Source organism: Chionomys nivalis, chromosome 13, assembly GCF_950005125.1.
Source record: "Chionomys nivalis chromosome 13, mChiNiv1.1, whole genome shotgun sequence".
Lineage (NCBI taxonomy): Eukaryota > Metazoa > Chordata > Mammalia > Rodentia > Cricetidae > Chionomys > Chionomys nivalis.
Window position 1 is genome coordinate 27,143,106 of NC_080098.1, and position 24,017 is coordinate 27,167,122.

Consider the following 24,017-nt stretch of genomic DNA (forward strand, 5'->3'; position numbering starts at 1 on the left):
TCTCTAATATTTCATATTATCATACTGTTTCAGTTTCTAATTTCACGGAGAGTTTTGTGCTCTAATAGGCAAACTATTCCTCCAAGATACCTCAAATCTGGGCAGGCCAGGACATACCTCTGTAGTCCTTGATCCTTGTGAGGCAAGGAAGGAGAAATGTGTGTTTGATTTTGGCCTGGCACAACATAGTGTTATACTGCAACAAAGCAGAAAAAAATAGAGCAATAATCCCCCCAAACACCAAACGTTAAGAGAAGAGAGAAGAAGAGAACGGAGGGGAGGGGAGGGGAGGAGAGGGGAGGAGAGGGGAGAGGAAAGAGAGAAGAGAAGAGAAGAGAAGAGAAGAGAAGAGAAGAGAAGAGAAGAGAAGAGAAGAGAAGAGAAGAGAAGAGAAGAAGATACTGCTGCTTGTCTTTGAATTCCCCGGGGAAGACCCGTTTCTCATTTCTGCCAGGCTGCTCATGGCACTCCAGCTTCCTTCTGCTAAAACGGTCCAAATTAAAACTGTCCACTAAAAAACGTAATTTTCATCAATGAATCTCAACTATTTGAAAGTTATGATTTATTTTAAAAAGTGGAAGAATCAGGCCTTTTGATCACCAGTTTCACTGGAAGGCTCCTCTTTAAGACATGAAGGGCCTGGATACTTTGCTCAGCTGGAACAGTGTAAACTACAGGAGGCCAGTTTAGGCAGCTGGGCACATTTTGCACATGGACTCGCGTTTTAGGAACCAAACATTTTGCATGCGGACGCATCTTTTACATACGGACACAGGTATCCAGGTTTCTCGTCTAAAATGCAGGACTTGTTTATGGACACGTATTCACACGTGCAACGTGTCACACGGGAGCACATTTTGCACATTTCAGTTTGCATGCGCAAGCACGCACACCTTTTGGTGGTGACACGGGTGTGGGTGGCAAGCTGCAAACTGCGAATCAACAGAAACTACAACTCCCAGAGGTGGCCACGGAAGCAATCAGGCCCCGCCCAGCGGCCTGTGCTCCCGGGTTGGTGCCGGCTCACGTCCCGACTTGGGTCCGGGCTAAGTCCGGGCTCAGGTCCCAGTGCCCGAAGTCACAAGGCCGGTAGGTAGGGCCCCAGAGCCGGCGAGCCCCATGGAGCCGCGCGCCGGGGATGGCAGCTTTTTGGGAGACGTGGGTACGTGCTTCGCGCCGCAGAGGCCAAGGGCACCACACAGGGGCTGGAGCCCAGACCAGGATATCAGCTCTTGGGGACAGAGTAAGCTTATGGGTGGCCTTTATCCCGGAGATGGGCAGCGCGCCCGATTGGTGGAGTGGGATGTAGAGATTCGAGCAGGGTCCGGGTGATTCTGAGCATCTGGGATTTTTTAATTTTGTCACCTTGTTCCAGACTGCGGGGCTGGTCATCCCTGAGTTGCACCAGGTGTGGGATTCAGAACCGCCAGTTCACCCGAGAACCGCACACTTTGGGGATCACGCGGGGTCGTTGCCTAGTTCAGTGACAGATCCTGGGAAGCGTGTGTGCACTGGGCACACTGGTTGGCAGCCTCAGCAGGAGCCCACTGCGGTTTCTGCACCACTTTTCGGGCGCTTGGTGCAGTGTATCGCGTGGTGGTTCGCAGCATCCTACTCATACTTCAGCTGTGGCTGTTATGCCCAGATCACGGAGCCCCTCCAAAAAACGAACTAGGACACCTAGTCCTGTATGTAAAAGCAAAGAACCTTTATTATTCAAGTTCAAACTCGGATTCTCCCTGTGTCCAACGCATTGGCATGATAAGAGAGCCCCAGGCTCAATTGGGGTGGGATTTTTATAAAACCAGAGGGGGATTTCTAAGGTTCAGGACCCCTGATTGACTGACATTTGTCTAGGGGTGTCCTGGTGAAAAGCGATGGGTGTGTGCTGGCAGGTGATCCTATCTACAATGGTTGAACCAATTCCTGGTTGGTGCCTGGGTGGTCTTTCTTGGAACCAGGCATTGCCTTAGGGTAAACTAAAACCCAGACCTCTCTTGAGCTTGCCATGGCCAGACCCTACTAGGGAGTAAGCACCAGAATGAGGACTTGGCCCAAACCTGTGGCATTTCTGGCGCTAAAAAAGTGTTCTCTGTACCTTTAGGGCAGCCTTAGAATGAAATGGATTTGAAGGCGAAGGGGCAGTCTTTGGAGAAGTAAATTTTTTTTTGTTACTTACAAAGTAATAGCATGATAAATAAACGAAAATATATTCTGAAGCTTGGAAAGAAAACAAACAAAACAAAAGCAAAGTTAAACAAACCAAAAGAGCACCCCCCCGCCTCAGCATTTTTACATAAATAGTAATATAAAGAAAGTAAAAAACCCTAAGTTAATTTAGCCAAGTAGGAAATTGCAGTCATAACAAGACAGAAAATTATTTTAATTGATTTTTGCAAAACAAACACCTTCAGAAGGATCAAAGACAGTTTAATGAGTATCTGTTTTTCTTGGCACCCTAGGCTGGTCCAAGACTTTGACCCTCATAGCATGGTCAGTATTTGATAAGTGAATATGCAATGGGTGGCTAACTACGGAAGCCTGTAAAGCACACGTTTTATTTTGCTCAGGTAGAGGATAGCACAGCATCAGAGCCAGGCCTGGTGGAAGTCACCTGAAACCCTAGCCCTTGGAAAGTAGAGTTCCTGGCCAACCCAGGCTATGTGGCAAGACCTTGTCTCTAAATAAATATTTTAAAAACATCACTCCCAAGTATATTTTCTGCATAGCTTGTAGAGTAGAAAATCACATTCTCAATTAGTGGATGCACACATGTTGAGGTTCTTGAAATTTTTTATTTTTAATTTTATTTATTTATTTATTTATTTATTTTGAGACAGTTTTTCTGTGTGGCCCTGGCGGTCGCAGAACTCACTTTGTAGCCCAGGTTGGTCTTGAACTGGCCACCTGCCTCTGCTTCCCGAGTACCTGGCTTGTGCCACTATGCTGGATTTTTTTTTTTTTTTTTTTTTGGCATTGTCATTTAAAAAATACTATGCTTCTCCAAAAATCTGTCTTGGGGGTATTTGTATTTCTGGCCTAAGTGAATAAACTGAATGTGTTAGATCCAAAACAGCATCACTGTTCCAGCAAAAGTGGAGCCCGCCATAGGGATTTTACTTGTGTGACATTCTGACTTGTAATTCTACATTCCTGTTGTATTGTAAACAAAATGTTTATGCATACCACTTTTTAGATCATTTTTGTTTGCTTATGTAGCTATATTTCCCTCTCAATTTAATGAGGCCTTTGGAGAAGGGCTAGAAAAGATTGTCCATGTGTCATTGGGAACCCCCAGCTTCATTATTCTTTTCTAATGTGACCACCTACTCTTAGCAAGAATTCAGGATGCTTTCCAAAGCTTAGAGTCATACTTTGAAGGGTCAGAATGGAAAACTTACCCTGAAATAGGAATTCAAAGAGAAGTTGTTGACAGGCAAGACAAGCATACCTGAGGCTAAAAAAGATCTCAAAGAAAATAATAACTAGTAAACCCGCTTTTGATGAGCAAAACGGCACACATCCTTATCTTTTCTCCATAATGTGGCCCCGCGAAAAGCTAGGTCCCTCACAAGAAAACTAAGGCTGCCACTTCAAATGAAAAAAAAACCTTTCCTAAAGTTCTTCAACAGAAATGAAGAAGATAAGCCAGGCATGGAGGTATGCACTTGTAATCTCAGCCGCTGGGACAGGAGGATGGTGATGAGTTCAAGGCCAGCTCAGACTACTTCCAAAAAAAGACAAGAAAAGACAGAACGAGAGTGCAGGGCTGTGTGAAATGAAGCCCCAGCTTGCTGTGTTTTGTGACTGAGGCTTAAGAAGGAAGGGAGAGCACCCTCATGTGTAAGCATCTTAGGGTGGCTAACAATAGGGAAGGCAGGCAGCAAATTACTGGGGGAGTGATGTGGAAGGGAAGGAAAAGATGAAGATCAAGCATTCTAGGCAAGTGTGTTCAGCAGGGCTGTGGAAGGGGACTCCTGTCACTCATGCCAGCAACTTCCTGGTTCTTTCTCCTCCCCGGCAATGTTTTCACTTTCACTTTCTCTCTTTCTGTTTCTTTTCCTCAGCCTTTTAGAGCTGCACCTCCCTAGTCCCTCCACCGAGGCAAACTTTTTTCTTTAACCTCACTGTGTGTTTTAAAAAAATGTATAGATTGGGATTCTTCTTCTTCTTCTTCTTCTTCTTCTTCTTCTTCTTCTTCTTCTTCTTCTTCTTCTTCTTCTTCTTCTTCTTCTTCTACACTGAGTGTATTTTAAAGTCACATTGTGTGTCAAAGAATATTTTGGAGATTCATAATTAAAACATTTAAAAAGACTTGGTTGAGAAATATTTTAAACACAAAAGCAGCTCTATTTTTTTTTAAAAAAATATTATTTATTTTATGTGCACGTATGTCTGTGTGAGGGTGCCAGATCAGCTGGAACGGGAGTTAAAGACAGTTGTGAGCTGCCATGTGGGTCCTGGGAATTGAACCAGGGATCCTCTGGAAGAGCAGCCAGTGCTTTTAACCGCTGAGTTATCTCCACAGCCCTGCAGATCAGATGTTAAAGTAAAGATTTCTACAAATAAAGAGACAGGCAGCTTGACTTCCAATAGAAAACAGCCACTGGGAGACTGTGATCAGGTCCCACATGACCAACTTACTATTTGGCTAGATGAGGAGGAAGGGAGAATGGAGCAAGCTGGTAATGGGAGACCAGTTACACGGCAGGATTGAAGATTGGGCTCCAGCCCCAGAGGGAGCTTGCCAAAACAGTGCAGGGTCTCAGATTTCCAATGTAACACTACCCCCAGGAGAGAATTCTTGAGATTCAGGAATGGGGCACTCCATCAGAACTGGGGTCTTGGCACTGGGTCGGGCTAGCCGGTGATGAAGCCTGATGAGCCAGTGTCCTAATTGTATTTTCTGCACTTCCTCTTAGGAATATCTTAGGAATATAATTAAATTCTCACACACAAGCTGTCCTTCCCCTTACTTTTTTTTTTTTTTTTTTTTTTTTGAGACAGGGTTTCTCTGTGGCTTTGGAGCCTGTCCTGGAACTAGCTCTGTAGACCAGGCTGGTCTCGAACTCACAGGGATCCGCCTGCCTCTGCCTCCCAAGTGCTGGGATTAAAGGCGTACGCCACCATCGCCCGGCTTTCCCCTTACTTTTTTGTTGTCCTCCCTGGTGTTCGCTACCAGTCTTTAGGAAGAGAATGCCTTATTCCTCCCTAATTTGTAACCCTAGAGGAGCCATCCAGTGGCCAGGAGTGTCTGTCTGATGCACCCTGGACGACTAATGCCCCTCCCTGCTCTAAAGCTATCTTTTGCTGATGTCAGTGAGCAGGTGGCAGCTCTTTCCATGCTCAGATTCCATGCTCTGGCTTTTTGTTTCTGTAACGGCTAATATTTCTTGGCTGCTTAATTGGGCTTGGAATAACCTGGGAGATACACCTCTGGGTATTTCTGTGAGAGCCTTTCCAGAGAGGTACAGCTAAGACCCAGAGGAATGTGGGTCTCTAATCCATGGACCAGGGTTCTAGATGGAAAAAAACAGAGAAAAGGAGGACGTGAGCTGAGCACTAGCTTTCGTCTCTCTCTCTCTAGGCTTCCTGACTGTGCACACAATGTGAGCCGCCTCATGCTCCTGCACCTATATCCTGCCCACTGTGATGGGTTTTATCTCTTACCCTGAGCCAAAATAAACTCTTCCTGCCTTAAGTTGCATTTGTTAGGTGTTTTCCAATAGTAATAAGAAAAGTAACTAATATATTTACTCTTAAAATTTTTATTTTATTTTTAATTGATATTTATTGAGCTCTCATTTTTCTCTGCTCCCCCCCTTCAGCCCTCCCCCAAGGTCCCCATGCTCCCAATTTACTCAGGAGATCTTGTCTTTTTCTACTTTCTACTTCCCATGTAGATTAGATCTATGTAAGTCTCTTTTAGTGTCTGCATTGTTGTCTAAGTTCTCTGGGATTGTGGTTTGTAGGCTGGTTTTCTTTGTTTTATGTTTAAAAACCACCTATGAGTGAGTACATGTGATAATTCTCTTTCTGTGTCTGGGTTACCGCGCTCAAAATGATGTTTTCTAGCTTCATCCATTTTCCTGCAAAATTTCTAGCTGTCGTTATTTTTTTCTGCTGTGTAGTACTCCATTGTGTAAATGGACCACTTTTTTTTTTTTTTTTTATCCATTCTTCAGTTGAGGGGCTTTTAGGTTGTTTCCAGGTTCTGGCTATGACAAACAAAGCTGCATAAACACAGTTGAGCACATGTCCTTGTGGCATGATTGAGCAAAAGTGGTGTTATTGGGTCTTGAGGAAGGTTGTTTCCTAATTTTCTGAGAAATTGCCATACTGACATCCAAAGGGGCTGTACCGGCTTGCATTCCCACCAGCAATGCAGAAAATTTTTATTTTTATTTTATGACTGTGGGTGTTTGGTCCTCATCTGTGTTGATGTAACACATGTATTCAGTGCCATCAAAGGCCAGAAGAGGGTGTTGGATCCTCCAGGACTGGAGTTATAAATGGTTATGAACCATCATGTAGGTGCTAAGGATTGAGTTCTGGTCCCCTGAAAGAACAGCCAGTGCTCTTAACAGCTGATCTATCTCTCCAGCCCCGTCCTAAACATTTGAATTGTGGTAAAGAACATATAACAAAAGATGCAGAGTTCAGAAGTGGTGTTAAGTTTGTTGCACATTAAGCACAACAATCACCATCCTTACCCACAGAACTTTTTTTATCCTGAAAAATTGACTTCATACACCTTTTAGACAATAACTCTCTACTGTCCCCAGTCTCATTAGGCTGCTTTCTGTCCCTGCGATTGTGTTTACTTTAGGTACCCCATGTGAGTGGAATCATATAGCACATGTCCTTTAGTGAGTCACTTTTGCACTTAGCATAGCATTTTCAAGGCCTATACACGTGTTGATATTTTCTTCCTATGTAGAGCTAATGAGTGTTGTGTATACCACATCTCACTTGTGCACTCATCTCTTGATCAACACTTGAATTGTTTCTATCTTTGTTGTGTTTACTTTTGAGAGTACGGGTGAGTTTGTTGGGTTTACTTCCAGGAGTATGGGTGAGGGGTTATGTACAAGATCAGGGATAACTCAAAGACAGCTGCACCACTGCATGCATCATGGATGACAGCACATGAAAGCTACAAACCTGGAGTTCACTTGAAAGCAGCTCCGCATTGGAGAATGTCCTTTCCAGGCAGCTCAGTTGGTCTCAGCGTCTTCTAGGCTTCACGTGTTTGAGAGGGTCTTTTATCAGTCCTTACTATTTATGTATGTCTGGAGAGCAAGAGACTTTGTGAATCTCCTCAGTTTCGGGAACTTCCTGATGCTATTGAGTCATTTGCTTCCTGGGTTTTAAGATGTTTTCTTGTATAATGGACTATTTCACCTCTCCTTAGAACATCCAGAATATCAAGAATCTTAATGAGCTTCCCTCCAGGATTTAATGTTTTGTCTCAGAAAAAAACAAAAAACAAAAAACTGCTATACAACAAATGAGTAAGAAGTAGCATCTCATTGTAATTTGGGTTTGCATTTCTTTTTGATTAATGATGTTGACAATCTTTTTGTATGTTTATTGACCATTTGTATGTCTTCTTTGGATAAATATCTGTTAAAACCCTTTGCCCATTTTAAACTTGAATTATTTGGTTTTTAAGTTGTTGAACTGTGGAAGTCATTTATATATTCTTGATATTAATCTCTTATCAGATGTATAATTTGCAAATATTTTCTTCCATTCTATGCATTGTCTTTAACTCTGTTGACTGTGCCCTTTGATGGACTGAAATCTCCCTTCCCTCTCCTCCTCCTCCTGCTCTTCCTCTGCTCCGTCCACCTCCACTTTTGCTTATCACATTTGCTGCTTCTGATTTCTGATTTCTGTCACCCCAACACAAACGTAAGGCTTACTTTGTTGTTCTTTTCCTTTTAAAGTTGCATGGAACTTCTCTTACTTTGGGGTTTTTTTCCCTCTCTCTCACTGACTTTAATTTGTTAGCTACACTATAGAACACTATCCCCTCAAACTGTATATTGCTACTTATGGGCTACATCCCTCTTTGTAAGACACAGTATACAGAGGTAAATGTATGCAACTCCTAAGCACAGTGGTGAGCTATAGCTGTGTCTTAAGGGCCAGGGGTGGGAGAGGGGATCATAGTGTGAACCAGATACATAGCACAGACATCCTTATAGGCGAGGACTTTGAACTCTACCACCTATCTAGTTGGGCTTCTTTCTTTTTTTAATTTATTATTTTATTTTATGTGCATTGGTGTTTTGCCTGAATGTGTGTGTGTGTGTGTGTGTATGTGTCTTTTTGAGTGTGTTGGATCCCCTGGAACTAGAGTTACAGACAGCTATGAGCTGCCATATGGGTCCTGGGAATTGAACCTGGGTCCTCTGGAAGAGCAGTATGTGTTTTTTTGTTTTTTGTTTTTTTTGTTTTTAGACAGGAGTTCTCTGTGTAGCCCTGGCTTGTAGATCAGACTGGCCTTGAACTCACAAAGGTACGCTTGCCTCTCCTGAGTGCTGGGATTAAAGGCATGGGCCATCACTGCCAGATGCAGTATGTGCTTTTAACCACTGAGCCATCTCTCCAGCCCGGCTTATGGGTTTTAATCGGACCATCGGGATCAATTGCATAGCCACATACGGTATATTGGCTGCCACTGGGTCCTGGAGTTTCACATGTGTTCATTTGTCCTGATGGCAGTAGGAGGGTTTTAGTAAGGACTCTGTTTCCTCTGCAGGTTTCTGGGTGGAGCGCACCCCTGTGCATGAGGCGGCTCAGCGGGGCGAGAGCCTTCAACTTCAGCAGCTGATTGAGAGTGGAGCATGTGTTAATCAGGTCACCGTGGACTCCATCACACCCCTTCATGCTGCCAGTCTGCACGGCCAGGCCCAGTGCGTGCAGCTGCTGCTGGCAGCTGGTGCCCAGGTGGGTGACCTTGTGGGGCTGATGGCTACCTAGCTGCTGCGGCTGTAAGAGTGGATGGGACGGGCTCGGGAGCATACTAGTGAGAAGTATGACTCTAAGGTCATGCAAACACGTGACTAGTCGGGGTGTTATAGTGAAACTGCTTAGGGAACTGGAAGCCATAGGGGGAGATGGGGTGGTTGCTGTGGACCAGAGCAGGGAAGTGTTTTTGGATTGCGGCAGTTTTAGCGAAGTGGTTTAGCGTAACTCTGCTTGGAGATGGTCAGGGCAGCTATGGACCAGACGCAGACTCTCAGGGTGCAGTTGGTCTTGGGCTGAACAGTTGCAGCGTAGGTTTAGCCAACAGAGTTCTTGGTTCCAGGTCATACAAGTGAGGTGCTGGCAAAACAACTGGGGTGGGCTGGGATGAGGGAATGAAAGTAACAGAACAAACTTCTGATCTGGTTGCCTACAGTTAGTTTTAGCGGCCAGTGGTTTCTGCAGACTACCGGCCTGCTTAGAAGAGCTGTCAGGATCTGCTCCAGCCCCTACGCTGGTGCTTATAACGAATACCGCACTCTGTTCTCGGAGCTCACCAGGTGAGAGCAGAGCGAAGGCAATGCACCTTTTACTCTTCCCCAAAGCTTGGAATGGAACAAGTTCCGCGGTTTTCAGTGTGTAGAAGCCAAACTTCGGTCAATTCTGAGTTTGTTTTCTCTGTCTAGGGAGTCGCCCTCTTCCTGGATGGTGATTTTTCATACAAGATGAGGCATGCTAAGCAGTATGGGGCACTTTTTTTTTTTTAAGTCAAAGCTGAGTTAAAAGTCACCTTGATTCCCATTTCCCCAGCTTGCAGTCTCAGGCTCTCCCTTTCTGCCCTATGTTTATTATTTGCCTAGGGTGGTAGTGGGGGTGAGGCCGAGTTTCAGCCTGCCCTGGGAGGGAAGGGAGGATGAGGGACAGACGTCTATACTTACGAGACTCGCGTGCATTCCTACCTCCAAACCACACGTCTTTTCTCTTTGAACTCCCTTGCCTGGCTTGGTGCACAGCAGCAAACTGGTAATTTTAAGACACGGTCTTTCCAAAGATGGATCTGCATAAAGATTACAAGCGTCATCCCATTCATTCCCCTCACCCTTTGACGTTTGTTTCTTCTGTTGTTGGAGGTGGATGCGCGCAACATTGATGGCAGCACCCCTCTTTGTGACGCTTGTGCCTCAGGCAGCATCGAGTGTGTGAAGCTCTTGCTATCCTATGGGGCGAAGGTCAACCCTCCTCTGTACACAGCATCCCCACTGCACGAGGCCTGCATGAGTGGTGAGTCTATGTGTCAGGGCCCATTGGAATGGCCCAGTATAAAACACTTGGACTCCAGAGGAGGATAGTGGCCTGTGTCCATGGGGGAGGGACCTGATTCTTCTTGAAGAAAAGAATTCAGTCAGGAAACATGGTTTAAGCAGAAGTTTTTCTAAAACAAAGTCTCCACAGAAAGATTGGAATGTGCCATCCCATGGTGTGTGCAGCCCAGAGAATTCTGAGTTGTGGATCATAAAGAAGTTTTTATGAATATTTGTGAGGTAGGATGCATATTCTTCTCCTAAATTATGGTGGATTAGACTTTCCATTTTAGGGTATTTCTTCTTATGATATTCTAAGAAAACAAAACCCATCAAAGGAGAGGTATGTGTCAAAACCCTCAATGCTAGTGATATTATAATGATGTCAGGGTGTTGGAATGTGGACCCTTCAGTAACATGCATGTGTTGGGAAAGACCTTGGTGTTTTAGTCTCTGATACACTGGGAACAACCTAATTGAAGCTTCAATGATGTCTATCCATAATGGCTTTTTGACCATCAGGAGACATAGTTGCTAAGATATGGCTACAGGTTTCCTTGGTTTCCTTACATCTAGCTCCTTGCCCACCCAGTAGCAAGTAGGATTTGGTCTGAAGGAAAGGTACAAAAATGAGATAAAAAGTGACTCAGAGTCAGCTGGGAGCAATGGAACTGCCTGAAAAGAATTTATCTAGGAGCAGAAACCTTTGGGAAAGGGGACAATGTGGTAGTTGTAATGTTAATGAGCTTGGCCAGCAGTGGGTGTGGGGTTAAGTTTTAGGGATGGGGATGATTACTAGGTAGCTATCAACAATGATATGAGAAGATGGATGATTGGCCGTGGTGGCGCACGCTTTTAATCCCAGCACTCTGGAGCCAGAGGCAGGCGGATCTGTGAGTTCAAGCCCAGCCTCGTCTACAGAGTGAGTTCTAGGACAGTCAAAACTATTACACAGAGAAACCCTGGCCAGGCGGTGGTGGTGCACGCCTTTAATCCCAGCACTCTGGAGGCAGAGGCAGGCGGATCTCTGTGAGTTCGAGACCAGCCTGGTCTACAAAAGCTAGTTCCAGGACAGGCTCCAAAAGAACAACAACAAAAACCAAAACCACAAAGAACAATAACACGAGAGAAAGAAAGAAAGAAAGAAAGAAAGAAAGAAAGGAAGAAAGAAAGAAAGGAAGGAAAAAAGAGAAGATGGAGTCTGTAGCAGAATCTTCCTGGAGAGGAGGGAAGTGGGGGATCCCAATCCAAACCTGCCCTGAAGACAAGGAGGTGCTGGAGCACAACTTGCAGAGTGAGAAAGTCAGAGAATGGCGGGATGACAGCAGCTATGTGCACTTTCTGTAACTTGGATGCTCTCCAGACACGGTACGGGGAAACTTGGAGATGAGGATCAGATGGTTTCTGATCCCTGTGTCCAAGTGCTTTCCCACATCTTCTGTCCTCAGCAGGGAGGTGGCTCTGACCCTTTCCTTTTACTACCAAGTGCGCTAAGAACTCCTGAGGGGGACAGAGGAGATGTCTTTGTATTCTTCTAGGGCCTTGCCGAGGTACCAGCTGCTTTGTCTGTTGAGATATAGGCTGCTTACCCTCTGTTCATGGCAGTGCCACCTTTTCAGATGTTCATGAACATCTCCATCTCTCCCCTTTTGTTTTAGGGAGTTCTGAATGTGTGCGGCTTCTTATTGATGTTGGGGCCAATCTGGAAGCTCACGACTGCCATTTCGGGACCCCTCTACATGTTGCCTGTGCGCGAGAGCATTTGGACTGCGTCAAAGTGTTGCTCAATGCAGGTATGCTGCTGTTTATCCAAGCTAGCATTTACCCGAGTGGATGAGTTACCTGTGCTGCGCTAGCAGAGGTCTGGGTAGTGGAAGCAGACAGAAAATGATTTGAAATTGGTTCTCCCACCAATCAGAAAGAACTTATACCTTAGCCTCTTTATCTATAGGACTAGAAAAATAACTCCTATTTTCCGAGGTGTTGGGAATATTCTCAATAATGTTTCTATAATGCCTGGTATACAGTCAACATTTATTTGTGCGTGCCTGTGTGCATGTGTATGTGTGTGTGTATTGTACACGTACGAGAGGGGCGTGTTAGATGTCCTGCTTTACCTCTCTCTGTTCTGCCTTATTCCCTTCAGGCAGGCTCTCTCACTGAACTGTGAGCTAGGCTGGCAACCAGCAAACCTCAGTGATCCTTCTCTCTCTACCCCTCACAGAACGTGGTTATGGTCCACAGAGCCATGGTTTCTATGTGGGTCCTGGAGATCTGAACTCAGGTCCTCTTGTTTGTACAGCAAGTAGCCCAACTTGATGAGCCATCTCAGATCCATGGATGTTATTTTTAGCAAATATAGGCAGCAGTCCATCATGTCTGCCTGATGAGGTTTTGCTATCTGAATTTGAGTCAGAGTTATGCTGGGAAATGGCGTTGGCAGCAAATAGGAGAATGGAGCAGGTATAATCTGGCTTATGGTGAGTGTTTGAAAAAGGCTCCCTGCAGAGAGACCCACAAAGTGAACAGAAGGTCTGCACATGTTTGGGATAGGTGAAAACTTTTTTGCCTTTCGAAATACTTAAGTCTTTGGCTCGTTGACTCCATGAATACAGAACCCAACAGTCCCTGGATGGCCACTGAAATGAAGAAACCAATTACTACTGGGTTAACAATGAAGTCATTTCTTGATTTATGTGACAAAACTTGAGAAGTGTATCAGAAGTATAGTCATTCTAAGCTCATGGTTCCAGAGTGTCACTATGCCTTTGAATTTCGAAATCTGCTTTTCTTAGTGTTAGCTGGCTTCTATGATAGTGGGTAAGTGGATGCAGCTGATACAAGCAGTGTGTGTGTGTGTGTGTGTGTGTGCATGTGTGTATGCATGTGTGTATACATGTGTGTATGTGAGAGAGAGAGAGAGAGAGAGAGAGAGAGAGAGAGAGAGAGAGGTATCCCTGGAGCTGGAGTTCCAGGCAGTCGTGAGGATAGCATCTCTCAGCCCTTCAGCATTTTATATCCTAAGGCTCTCTTGTAGCTTTTTCAGAAGAGTGGAGCTTCTCCTTTCCTGGTGTCACTAGCTTACCTCCCCCAATACTTCATTGGCTTAAACGAGGTCTTGTGTCCAAACCTGATCCCTGGAGTGCAGCTTTGTCAGCTTCGGATTGGGTGACTTGAACCAATTACTATGACAGAGGAAAAGGGATTGGAGCAGTCAGAGCCCACCCTGGAGTTGAGGGGAGGTCTGTTTGCTCACCCCACCCCAACTCCCAACACTTTTTTAAAGGGAAATTTCTATACATCGAGGATGAGTAGAATTTGGGGTAGGGGGCATCTCCTTTCTCCACAGAGGAAATTAAGCATTAAGGGCAGATGCAGTCTGGGGCAGAATGTCCCAGGAGAGCAGAAAAGAGGGTCCTGAGCCTTGATCCAAACAGGAACTGAAGACGGGAGGAGCCAGGAAGAGGCAGACTAGATACCACTTTAATTTCTCATGGGCTCCCTCAACAGGATTGTTTTTTTACATTTTTTTCCCTTTGATCTGCTTTCTCCTTGTGAATTATTTCCAACCCTCATAGAAGCAGAGTGAGGTAGCATAGTCCTAGGTACTCACACATGGTGTCTTATAAAAGCAATGCATTTCTATACTGCGGAGGCCAAGTCATAGGCCTGTTGTGGACCTAAGGATAGCCACATTCCACATCTCCAGAAAACGTGTAGTAGGTGCATCTGCAGTGACAGCGAAGGTCCTAACTCCAGTGGAGGAGCTGAGCCATGTATGAAGTGCTCATACCGCACTCCACAGTGAACCAAGAGACAGTTGCGCCTTTTCTCGTGTAGGGAGAGAGGCCGAGTTAATGAACTAGGTTCTGTTTGCAGAGGACGAGAACTGGTGAGGGTCAGAGTCCAGTTATTATGGTTAAGTAACGTTCCATCTGATCACTAACAGTAAATATTTAACTCTAATGGGAACGCCCAGAAGTGGGTAGTTAAGGATTATCTGCGCTTCCGTCTAGCCCGCGTTACCGTGTGTTGAGTCATTTGTGCCGCTGTCCAGGGCAGGGGCTGTTCGCAGCTGCGCGCGAGGATGCTGGGCAGCCCTCACTTCACTGCTCTCTGTTTTACTCCAAATCACATTAATCCTTTGTTGTTTTTGAAGTTAGGATTTTGCTAGGGAGCCAGCTTTGACCCCTTTCTCCAAAGCATGAAATTGACAGTTCTTAGGGCCCAGAAGGCTCTTTACCACCACCCCCACATGGCCAAGATGTGAAATGCTCATTGTGCCACAGTCTCTCCCTTTTGACCTTCTTCCTCCCCTCTCCTTAGTTCCCGCTCCAGCTTTCTAACAAAAATCTGCCAGTGTTCATCATCTTTCACCGTTTCTGTTTTCATTGAGCACTAACTTGAGCCCATAGAGATTGCTGTGCACACACTTGGTCTGATGTTTCCAGTCGGCTGGCTTCCTTCTTTTACCCTCCTTCCTTTCTACCCAATCAAATAATACACATTATGGAAAAATCTCATTGCTTACTTTGGGAAGGCCACTTTGAAAGAGTCACTCAGGGTCCAAGGCCTTATCTCAGGAGCCAAGGTAGCTAACAGCCAGGAAGGAGGGGTGTCTGTTCCAGATCTTTCCTGCTTCCTCTTTCTCTCTGACCTTGAGGGTATTTTGCTTTTGTGATGTCTTTTTCTGCACCGTTAAAATCGAGATAATCACATTCCTTCCTGGTTGGCAAGAATACTGCAAGAATCGATAGGAGAAAGCCACTTGGACTTTGGACTCTGTGGTCTTTACAATTTAGACAATTACAAATTGTGTATCTAGCATTAAAATTTATTTTTGCACAATGGTTACAACAAGTCTAAAAATTATTTACTCCTATAAGGAAATATTGAAAGAAAACCATCTGAGGGAAGAGAGTGATTGGTTTGTGGGGCAATTACAAAATTTCATGCCGTAAATTATGTGTGACTCAACCTTCTCCTTTGAGGAGTCAGCAGTCAGTCCCTCCTGACCCGAGCTTTCTGGATTTTGTGAGGAGGAATGGAAAGAGCACTCTCAGGATTACTCCGTGGCCATTGTGATAAATACAGCCCTTAATTCCAGAGGATGAAACAGATTTTAAAGCAGAAAGCAGGGCTTTTCCAGCAGTGTTTCAAGGAGAAACAGCACTAAGCAATGGCATGTTGCTGACTTAGCTATGAATTTACAATTGTGGTTTGAAACTGTAATTTAGGGACTATATCGACGCTAAGAAATTTGCTTAGTTTCTCTAAAATACTTTAATCTTTTCCAGTGAATGTTAGCTATTGTTCTTTACTGGTTCAGGAAACTTCAAAGAAGTTAACTTCTACCAAACAAATTCTGAGGCCTTAGAAAATCCATTATATAGAACCAGTGGGTTAAGAAGGTCGTTTCACAGAGACCACTTTGCCATCATAATTTTTAACTTTCAAACATTTATCTTAAACTTTTATTTCTCGTGATTGCAAGCATGTGAGCTCAGGTGTGCATGCCTTGGTGCGTTTGTGTTATCAGAGGACAGTTTTGTGGGATTGGTTCTCTCCTTCCCTCTTTTTGTGGCTTCTGGGGATTGGGTTCAGCTCACCAGGCTTGTGCTGAGCCATCTTGCCAGGCTAAGTCTTTATTTTTTTTAATGCATTTTAAAATGATGTATTTAGTTACTAATTCTTTGGATCTGAACCAGTATGGATAAGGAGGGTGGAGCTGAGTTCACAGCGAACCTCCAAACACATAATCTGTTTCCTGTGGCAGAGCAGCGGTGTCACGTGGTAGTCTCTATAAGGCTGCAACATTTGGGCGACTCAGGATGATCCTCTAGAAATCTAGGGACCTGTGAGGACAGACTCTAGGGCACATCAGAACAGACATTTGGCCGGGCGGTGGTGGCGCACGCCTTTAATCCCAGCACTTGGGAGGCAGAGGCAGGCGGATCTCTGTGAGTTCGAGACCAGCCTGGTCTACAAGAGCTAGTTCCAGGACAGGCTCCAAAACCACAGAGAAACCCTGTCTCGAAAAAACCAAAAAAACCCCAAAAAACAGAACAGACATTTGACACAGAGAAAGCCTTTTATTTTGCTTTATATATACTTATTGCTGCCCTCACTTTCATAAGGAAAAATAATTATTCCTCTTGGATTTTGAGAAGGCTTGGAAGAGTGCGTCTTGATTTTGTTTTCTGGGCAGGGATTGCTTTTGCGCTCCGCCAAAGGATGATTTGTAGGTCAGTTTTCTTCTTGGTTCCACGTCCTCCCTTTGGTGACGGATATTTTTTGCTCTGTCCATCCAGGGGCCAATGTGAATGCAGCGAAACTACACGAGACCGCCCTTCATCATGCGGCCAAAGTAAAGAATGTCGACCTCATTGAGATGCTCATAGAGTTTGGAGGCAACATCTACGCCCGGGACAACCGGGGGAAGAAGCCCTCGGACTACACGTGGAGCAGCAGCGCCCCGGCCAAGTGCTTTGAGTACTATGAAAGTGAGCCAGGCTCTGTTGTGCAAATATCCCATATCCTAGTGTCTTAGTTAGGGTTTCTATTGCTGCGACGGAACAAACACCATGACCAAATAGCAAGTTGGGGAGAAAAAGCTTCATTTGGCTTACATTTCCATATTGTTGTTCATCATCAATGGAAGTCAGGACAGGAACTCAGTCAGGGCAGGATCCAAGAGGCAGGAGCTGATGCAAAGGTCATGGAGGGGAGCTGCTTACTGGTTTGCTTCCCCAGGTTTGCTCAGCCTACTTTCTTATAGAAGCCAAGCCCACCAGCTTAGTGATGGCCCCACCTACCATAGGCTTAGCCTTCCCACACTGCCTAGTAATTGAGAAAATGCCTTACAGCTGGATCTTATGAAGGCATTTCCTCAACTGAGGCTCCTTCCTTTCTAACTTGTGACAAGCTGACACAAAACCAGTCAGTACACCCCAGTTGCCAGGAACCCCCACCAATCACCTTGGGTCCCCAGCTCTCCTTGAATTTATGCTGACTGCTTTGAGTTGAGTCCTGAGCTCCTGTCCTTGGCCGCTAGGATGCACTGGGAATACTTCTGTCTCTGGGGACAGTTTTGTACTGAAGCACCAGCTCTTGCTGTATTCCTTGGCCTGCAGCCCCACTGAGGAAAGAAGCCTACAGTAACATGAGCAGGCTACTAGCACCTTTCCTTGCGCAAACCCTTCAGTCCTGTCTCCTTTGGCTGGATATATGACAAATGAGCCTCTTAGCCACAAATTAGTTCTTTGCTGATAAATCTATTTGCCAAATACTGTCAAAAACAAAGCAACAATCCCATCCCCTCCAACAAAACAAAAGACCCCTGTCTCGAAGGACCCAACCCCACAGGATGAATCCCTGTGGACACCACCTGAGCCTTGTTGCCTGACTTCATTCTCTGGTTCCTGGCTATCTGACTTTCCAGGGATGACATGTGATCCATCCTAATTCTAAGGGGAAGGGAGGCTCTTCCAGTTCTGCCTCAGCACTCATTAAGTCACAGGATACACTTCTTCTAGAAATTACCCTCTTACTTTTCCATGTCTTTTTTTTTTTTTTTTTTCCAGAGACACCTCTTACGCTCTCACAGCTCTGCAGGGTGAGCTTGAGGAAGGCCACTGGTGTTCGAGGGCTAGAGAAAGTCGCCAAGTTAAACATCCCTCCACGGCTCATCGACTACCTTTCGTATAACTGAGCTGCAAGCAGGGGCTGGATAGGCTGGTGACTTGCCTGGCTATCGCCTCGCTGTGCCTAGCCTTGGGCCCTAAGGAGTTCTGCCTGTTTCTCTGAAACACTGTCGTTGCTATAGATAGATTGACACTGCGCTGTGTTCTTTTTGGCTGTCCTTTTGACGTCTTCCTCTGAACCCTGGAGAACATCTCTGAAGCACCAGGTGGCCTGTGTCTGATGTCACAGTTGTGGATGTAACCCTTGCTAGTCTTCTGGAACTAATGCTGTCATTCCAGGCTGGGCTCAGTTCTCCAGCTTTCCTCTTGTCACTGACTTCCCTCAAAGGCACTCAGGACAGACAGTTCAAGGTGCACAGGGAATGCTGGGAACTCAGGACACTGATGCTGATTTTCCTATATCTGGGTGCTATGCCACAGAAGAAGCATCAGGTTCTAAGCACCTGACCCAGTGACCTGGGATGACCATTCTGCTGGCATTTTGCTACTCGGACAGTCTTTCTGGGGCAGCAGCTGGCACTTTCCAAGGTCTCCCTGCACCCAGGTATATCTCTCAGGGGCTTACAGATCAGAGTGGAGAAGGCTCAGCCTTTGTACCCTGACATCTAGCAGTGTTTCATAGGACTCAATTCTTTTTAAAAAGTTTATGTTGGGTCTAGAGAGATAGCTCAGGACCAGAGTTCAGTTCCCACCACCCACACCAGGCAGCTTACAATGGTCTATTACTTCAGCTCCAGGGGATCCGACACCCTCTTCTGGCCTCCTCAAGTATTCACACATATATATGTATATACGCATACACACACACACACACACACACACAGAGAGAAGCATACAAAAATAGTAATAAAATCTTTTTAAAAGATTTAAAAGTTTATGTTGGAAAATCTTTAGAATATGTATACACACATATATGTATATATATGTCCCTATGCATATATGTATGCTGTAACAAGATTTATAATGAGCCATGTAAACAATATAAACAATAGGTAATATGAAAGCCTGTATTCCCTTGGGTAGTTATTTCCAGTGTTAAGGGCTGTTAGAAGACTCTTTGAGACAGGGTCTCACCATGTGACTCTGGCTGCCCTGAAACTTGCTATGTAGATTAGGCTGGCCTCGAACTCATAGAAATCCACCTGCCTCTGCCTCTTTCAGGATTGTTGTTCATTTGTTTCTCTATTTGCCAAATGGAGTCTTCACCCACCCTTTAAAGATAATTCTTTGAAGCTGCAAAGCTAGTAAAACTGAGTGGCAGTACCCCAGCACCCATGAATTCATTTTTCTTGCTTCTGGAATGTCTATCATGCATAAGACATCAATGCAAGACTTGAATCAGATGAGAATGAGATTCATCAATCAAGGCAGGAAAGGAAAGTGGGCACAATCCCTTCCTAAAGTAATAAAAATGAGCCCTACATTGTGGATGAAACATCAAGTCTTGCATTTGGACTGAATTTTCATGATTAACATTCAATATTTTTTTGGGGGGGGTGGGTTCAAGACAGGGTTTCTTTTTTGTGTTGCTTTGGAACCTGTCCTGAGACTTGCTCTTTAGATCAGGATGACCTCGAACTTACAGAGATCTGCCTACCTCTGCCTTCCAAAGTGCTAGGACTAAAGGCATGTACCACCACCACCTGGCAACATTCTATATCTTAATAATACTGATAAAACCCCACATACAACAGGCAATACTAGAGAATTTTCTACTAGTCATTCTATACCAAGAAAAGCCACCTTCTTTCTGTTATATATAAGTTCTTAACAAATCCATGTTTCTGCATGTAATACTAATAACAATCACTTTAAAAGGGCATTGGATTCTGCCTCTTTCCTCTTTGTAAGAGTCTTGCCTCTAGCAATAAAGCCCAATACCAGCTCCATCCAATTTATCTTTTAGTATAGAATAGAGTTCCTTCACCATTATTGCTCAATAAAAGTAGCTGAAGTTGTGTCTTATTTTCAAGGACACATATGCCAAGATGGACTTCATCCTGTGAAAGTGGAGTAGGGTCACTCCCCATCATGGAGACCCGATGACAAGCATTTTGGGTCCTGTGGTGACATTTTGTTTATGATCTAACAAATAAAGCTTGCCTGAGGATCAGAGTGCAGAGATAGCCACACTAGTTAGTCATAGAGGCCAGGCAGTGGTGGCACACACCTTTAATCCCAGTACTTGGGAGACAGAAGCAGACGGATCTCTGTGAGTTCAAGGCCATCCTGGGCTACACAAAATTGATATAAAAATTTTCTCTACAAGAGAGAGCTCACACAAAGGTGATCCTGGCATTTTGGGTCACACTTCTTTAATTCCAGCATTAGGGAGGTGGAGACAGGAGTGATATGGCTGGGTAGAGAGAGGAATATAAGGCAGGAAGAGACAGGAACTCAGTGCATGTTGAGGAACAGCCTGAGGATGCAGTCTGAATGGCAGTCTGAGGACAGGATCGCCCCTTTGGTCTGAGCATTGGTAGAGGTAAGAGCTCTAGTGGCTGGCTACTCTGCTTCTCTAATCCTTTAGCTTTCACCCCAATATCTGACTGCGAGGTTTTTTTTTTTTTTTTGGTTTTTCGAGACAGGGTTTCTCTGTGGTTTTGGAGCCTGTCCTGGAACTAGCTCTTGTAGACCAGGCTGGTCTCGAACTCACAGAGATCCGCCTGCCTCTGCCTCCCAAGTGCTGGGATTAAAGGCGTGTGCCACCACCGCCCGGCTCGCGAGTTTTTATTATTAAAACCAATTAGAATTCATGCCTCACTATATAGCTCTCGCTGTCCTGGAACTCAATATATAGACCAGGCTGGCCTCAAACTCAGAGATTTACCTGCCTCTGCCTCCCACGTGCTGGGGTCAAAGGCATGTGTCACTACACCTGGCTCCTTGTCCACTATTAAGCAGGGCTGTGATGATAAAAAGTTTCTTTGCTTCTGTAGTTGCGCCCGAATTGTGTCAGCTATAAAGCTGGGGTAACAGTTCAAACTTGAATCACAAAAATGATCTTGACTAACCACCGACTGATCTTTTTACCCTACAAGTGAGGAAATGAGACCCATTATTTTTGTTGGTTTTTGTGGGGCTGAAGCTAGGTGACTGAAGGATGCTCAAAGGTATATGATTATGATTGATCTCTGGTCTTGTTGATGTTTGTAGATCTTACACCTGTCTAAGTCATTCTCTTTTGCCTTTGGGAAGCGTCATAACTTCAGGGGGTACTGTTGACATCTTGAAACTATGTGCAGTGGAAAGTTTGGAGAAGATATTTACAATATATAAAATAAGCAACATAGTAAAAGATATAAAACTAGCTGGGCATGGTGGTATGTAGTTGGCTTTTTAATTTTTTTTAACTCTTTGGGGGCCCACCACCCAGCTCCCAAATAAATACACAGAGATTTATTCTTATTTATGAATGCCCATCCTTAGCTTGGCTTGTTTCTAGCCAGTTTTTCTAACTTAAATTATCCAGTGTCTCTTTAACTACATTTTGCCTCTGGGCTTTTACCTTTATTCTGTATATCTTTCTTTTCATTTTACTTCGTGGCTGGCTGTGTGGCTGGGTGGCAGGCCCCTAGCCCCTCCTCCTTTTCTCACTCCTCCCCTGCTCTTCTCTAAATCTCACCTCCTGTTTATTCTCTCTGCTACCAGCCCTGCCTATTCTTTCTCCTGCATAGCTATTGGCTGTTTAGCTCTTTATTAGACCAATCAGATGCTTTAGGCAGGCAAAGTAACAAAGCTTTACAGAATTAAATAAATGCAACATAAAAGAATGCAACATGCCTTTACATCATTAAACAAATATTCTATAGCATAAGTGAATGTAACACATTTTAAACTAATATTCCATAACAGTGGTACACACTTTTAATCCCAACACTCAGGAGGCATAAGCAGGAGGAACTCCATGAGTTTGAAGCCAGCCTACATAGCAAGTTCCAGGACAGCCAAGGCTATATATATAGTAAGATCTTGTCTTGGCACAATCACACGAGAGAGAGAGAGAGAGAGAGAGAGAGAGAGAGAGAGAGAGAGAGAGAGAGAGAGAGGAGAGGTTCCCAAGGAGTCCCAGTGTTTTTTATTTATTTTTAATTTTCATTTTTATTGTATATGTATGAATGCTTTGCCTACATATGTATCTGTGCACTGCGTGCATGCCTTGTGCCAGTGGAGGCTAGATGAGGGTATCAAATGTCTTGGAACTGTAGTTACAGATCATTGTATACAACCATATGGATGCTGGGAATCAAACTCAGGTCCTCTGAAACAGCATCCAGTGCTTTTAACTGCTGAGGCAAATCTCTAGCTATTTAGAAAAAGGTACTGCATAGAGAAGCATCATCAACATGCAAAAGACCTTTTTTTATAAAGAAATATAAAGGGGATAAAGAGAACTGCATGATTATTATAAACTGGATTCTTTGTGCTACAAAACAGAGGTTTGAGTTATGTGATCTCCGTTCCTCTATAGGCATTGACTTATTTTGGACCTATTATTAGATAAACTAAGTCTGACAGCCCTGGCTATGCTCCTTGGCTTACAGATTTGCTCTCATCTTCTCTAAAGGAAAACACTGGATAAAACACCATTCAGGGTTCAGTTCTACTGCTCCTACATTACTCACCTCTTAGATGATTGCAAGACTTCTATTTTAGAGGTGCCATAGTAAAGTCCCCAGCTTCAAGCCCTGCCTAAGGTATTATTCTGTATTTGCATCAGTTACGCCAGCTTGTACTGTGCAGGAGGCTGGACAACCCCATTCCCGTGTGCCTCCTGGCCTCTGCAGGTTTAAGGCATGGGGCTGGAGGGGGAAGAAGTGATGCTGATGAATCCAAGAAACTTTATATTTATTTATTTATATTTATATTTGAGTGACTTATAGTCTTCCAGGTAAGGAATTGAATCTTATCTTTTCCTGTGCTCCTGAAATACTACCTACGATAATCCACCCAACTTCTAGGTAAGTCTTTGGAGAGTTGAGAAATCATTTATGACATAAAGAACACCTTGGCATGCTTGGTTCTTCCCCAGGTTGCTTGATTAGAAAGCAGGCTTTCTTCTGGGAGACACCTTTCCCTTCTGAGCAGTGACGTTCTTTATTCACCAAAGAGGACATAAAAATTGGTCTGAGAACAAAGCCCTCCAACTCACTCATATTGCAAGCAGCTGAGCTGCCCACAGGCTAAGGCTGTACCACAAAAGCATTGGCAAGCTGTGAACTGTTTCTGCCATTTGGACAGCCCCATGCTTTGTGGAAGGGCCTAGAAGTTATCCCCCGTCCCTAGAGTCTTTGCTTGCTTTCTTTTTCCTACCCTAGTAGCACATGGCCTTGAGAGCTAGGCTTCAGTTACACCCTCAGGGAAGTCATATTATTCTGGCAACTTGAATGAAATCGTGTTTTCGGTTGGTCCAGTCTAAACAGTGTCTCTGAAAAGCCTAAAGTTTCCAAATGATGAATAAATGAAGAGACTTATATTCACTCTTGCTCTCATTTATTTGTTTAAAGAAGATTTTACTTCCCTGCAGCTGGTCTCCAGGTGTACACTTCTTGGGATCACAGCCTTTGAAGCTGGGGAGAATTTGCTCCTGAGCTCCAAGCCAGGACATTTCCCTTGTTTATGAGTCTGCATGCCAAGGGCTCAGCAAAGGCAACTCCCACTGCCTTTTGGTATTATCCTGAGTCCTGAGGCTCATCTTGGTCCACGAGGGACAGAGCAGTGAGGCAGGACAGGAAGGAACATTCATTCATCGCTTGGCCCCCCCCCGCCCCCTTTTTTTCCATCCTCCCTTTAGTTTTCCTTTTATTCCTCCATTACCAGGTTTCGCTTCACATTCCACTGAGCACTGATGATGTGGGAAGAAACCTAGAAACAGGTCTCATTCTAGATTTCAGAGTCCTTTTTTCCAGGGAAGAGACACAGGAGTGTGCAGCATGGGGCCGGCAATGGTCTAGTTTCACAGGCTGGATCTTCTCTCCCAGTGGAGTGGTGTTAGGATGTGAAGCCTCTGGGAGGAATGAGGTTGGAGGGGAGCCTT

At 44.7% G+C, this 24,017-nt stretch overlaps 1 protein-coding gene across 2 annotated transcripts; it reads left to right on the forward strand.

Annotated features, from left to right (window-relative positions):
* Positions 1–1,006: 1,006 nt before the first annotated feature.
* Positions 1,007–23,448, forward strand: Asb13 (ankyrin repeat and SOCS box containing 13). Of its 2 annotated transcripts, none has more exons than XM_057787843.1 (7): positions 1,007–1,243; positions 8,771–8,958; positions 10,107–10,257; positions 11,936–12,070; positions 16,589–16,780; positions 17,861–20,536; positions 20,708–23,448. In XM_057787843.1, the coding sequence occupies exons 1-6, from the start codon at positions 1,120–1,122 to the stop codon at positions 17,986–17,988; spliced, it is 918 nt and encodes a 305-aa protein (XP_057643826.1). In that variant the 5' UTR covers positions 1,007–1,119; the 3' UTR covers positions 17,989–20,536; positions 20,708–23,448. The 2 variants fall into 2 exon arrangements, with proteins under 2 accessions (XP_057643826.1, XP_057643827.1); XM_057787844.1 differs by having other exon boundaries at positions 1,007–1,162.
* The last annotated feature ends 569 nt before the right edge of the window (positions 23,449–24,017 follow it).

Bases quoted from the DNA above. Each gene is read 5' to 3' on its own strand.
- Asb13 (XM_057787843.1), top strand. From the start codon at position 1,120: ATGGAGCCGCGCGCCGGGGATGGCAGCTTTTTGGGAGACGTGGGTACG. The intron at 12,071-16,588 runs GTATGCTGCTGT...CTGTCCATCCAG, and splicing joins CAAAGTGTTGCTCAATGCAG to GGGCCAATGTGAATGCAGCG. The intron at 16,781-17,860 runs GTGAGCCAGGCT...TTTTTTTTCCAG, and splicing joins GTGCTTTGAGTACTATGAAA to AGACACCTCTTACGCTCTCA.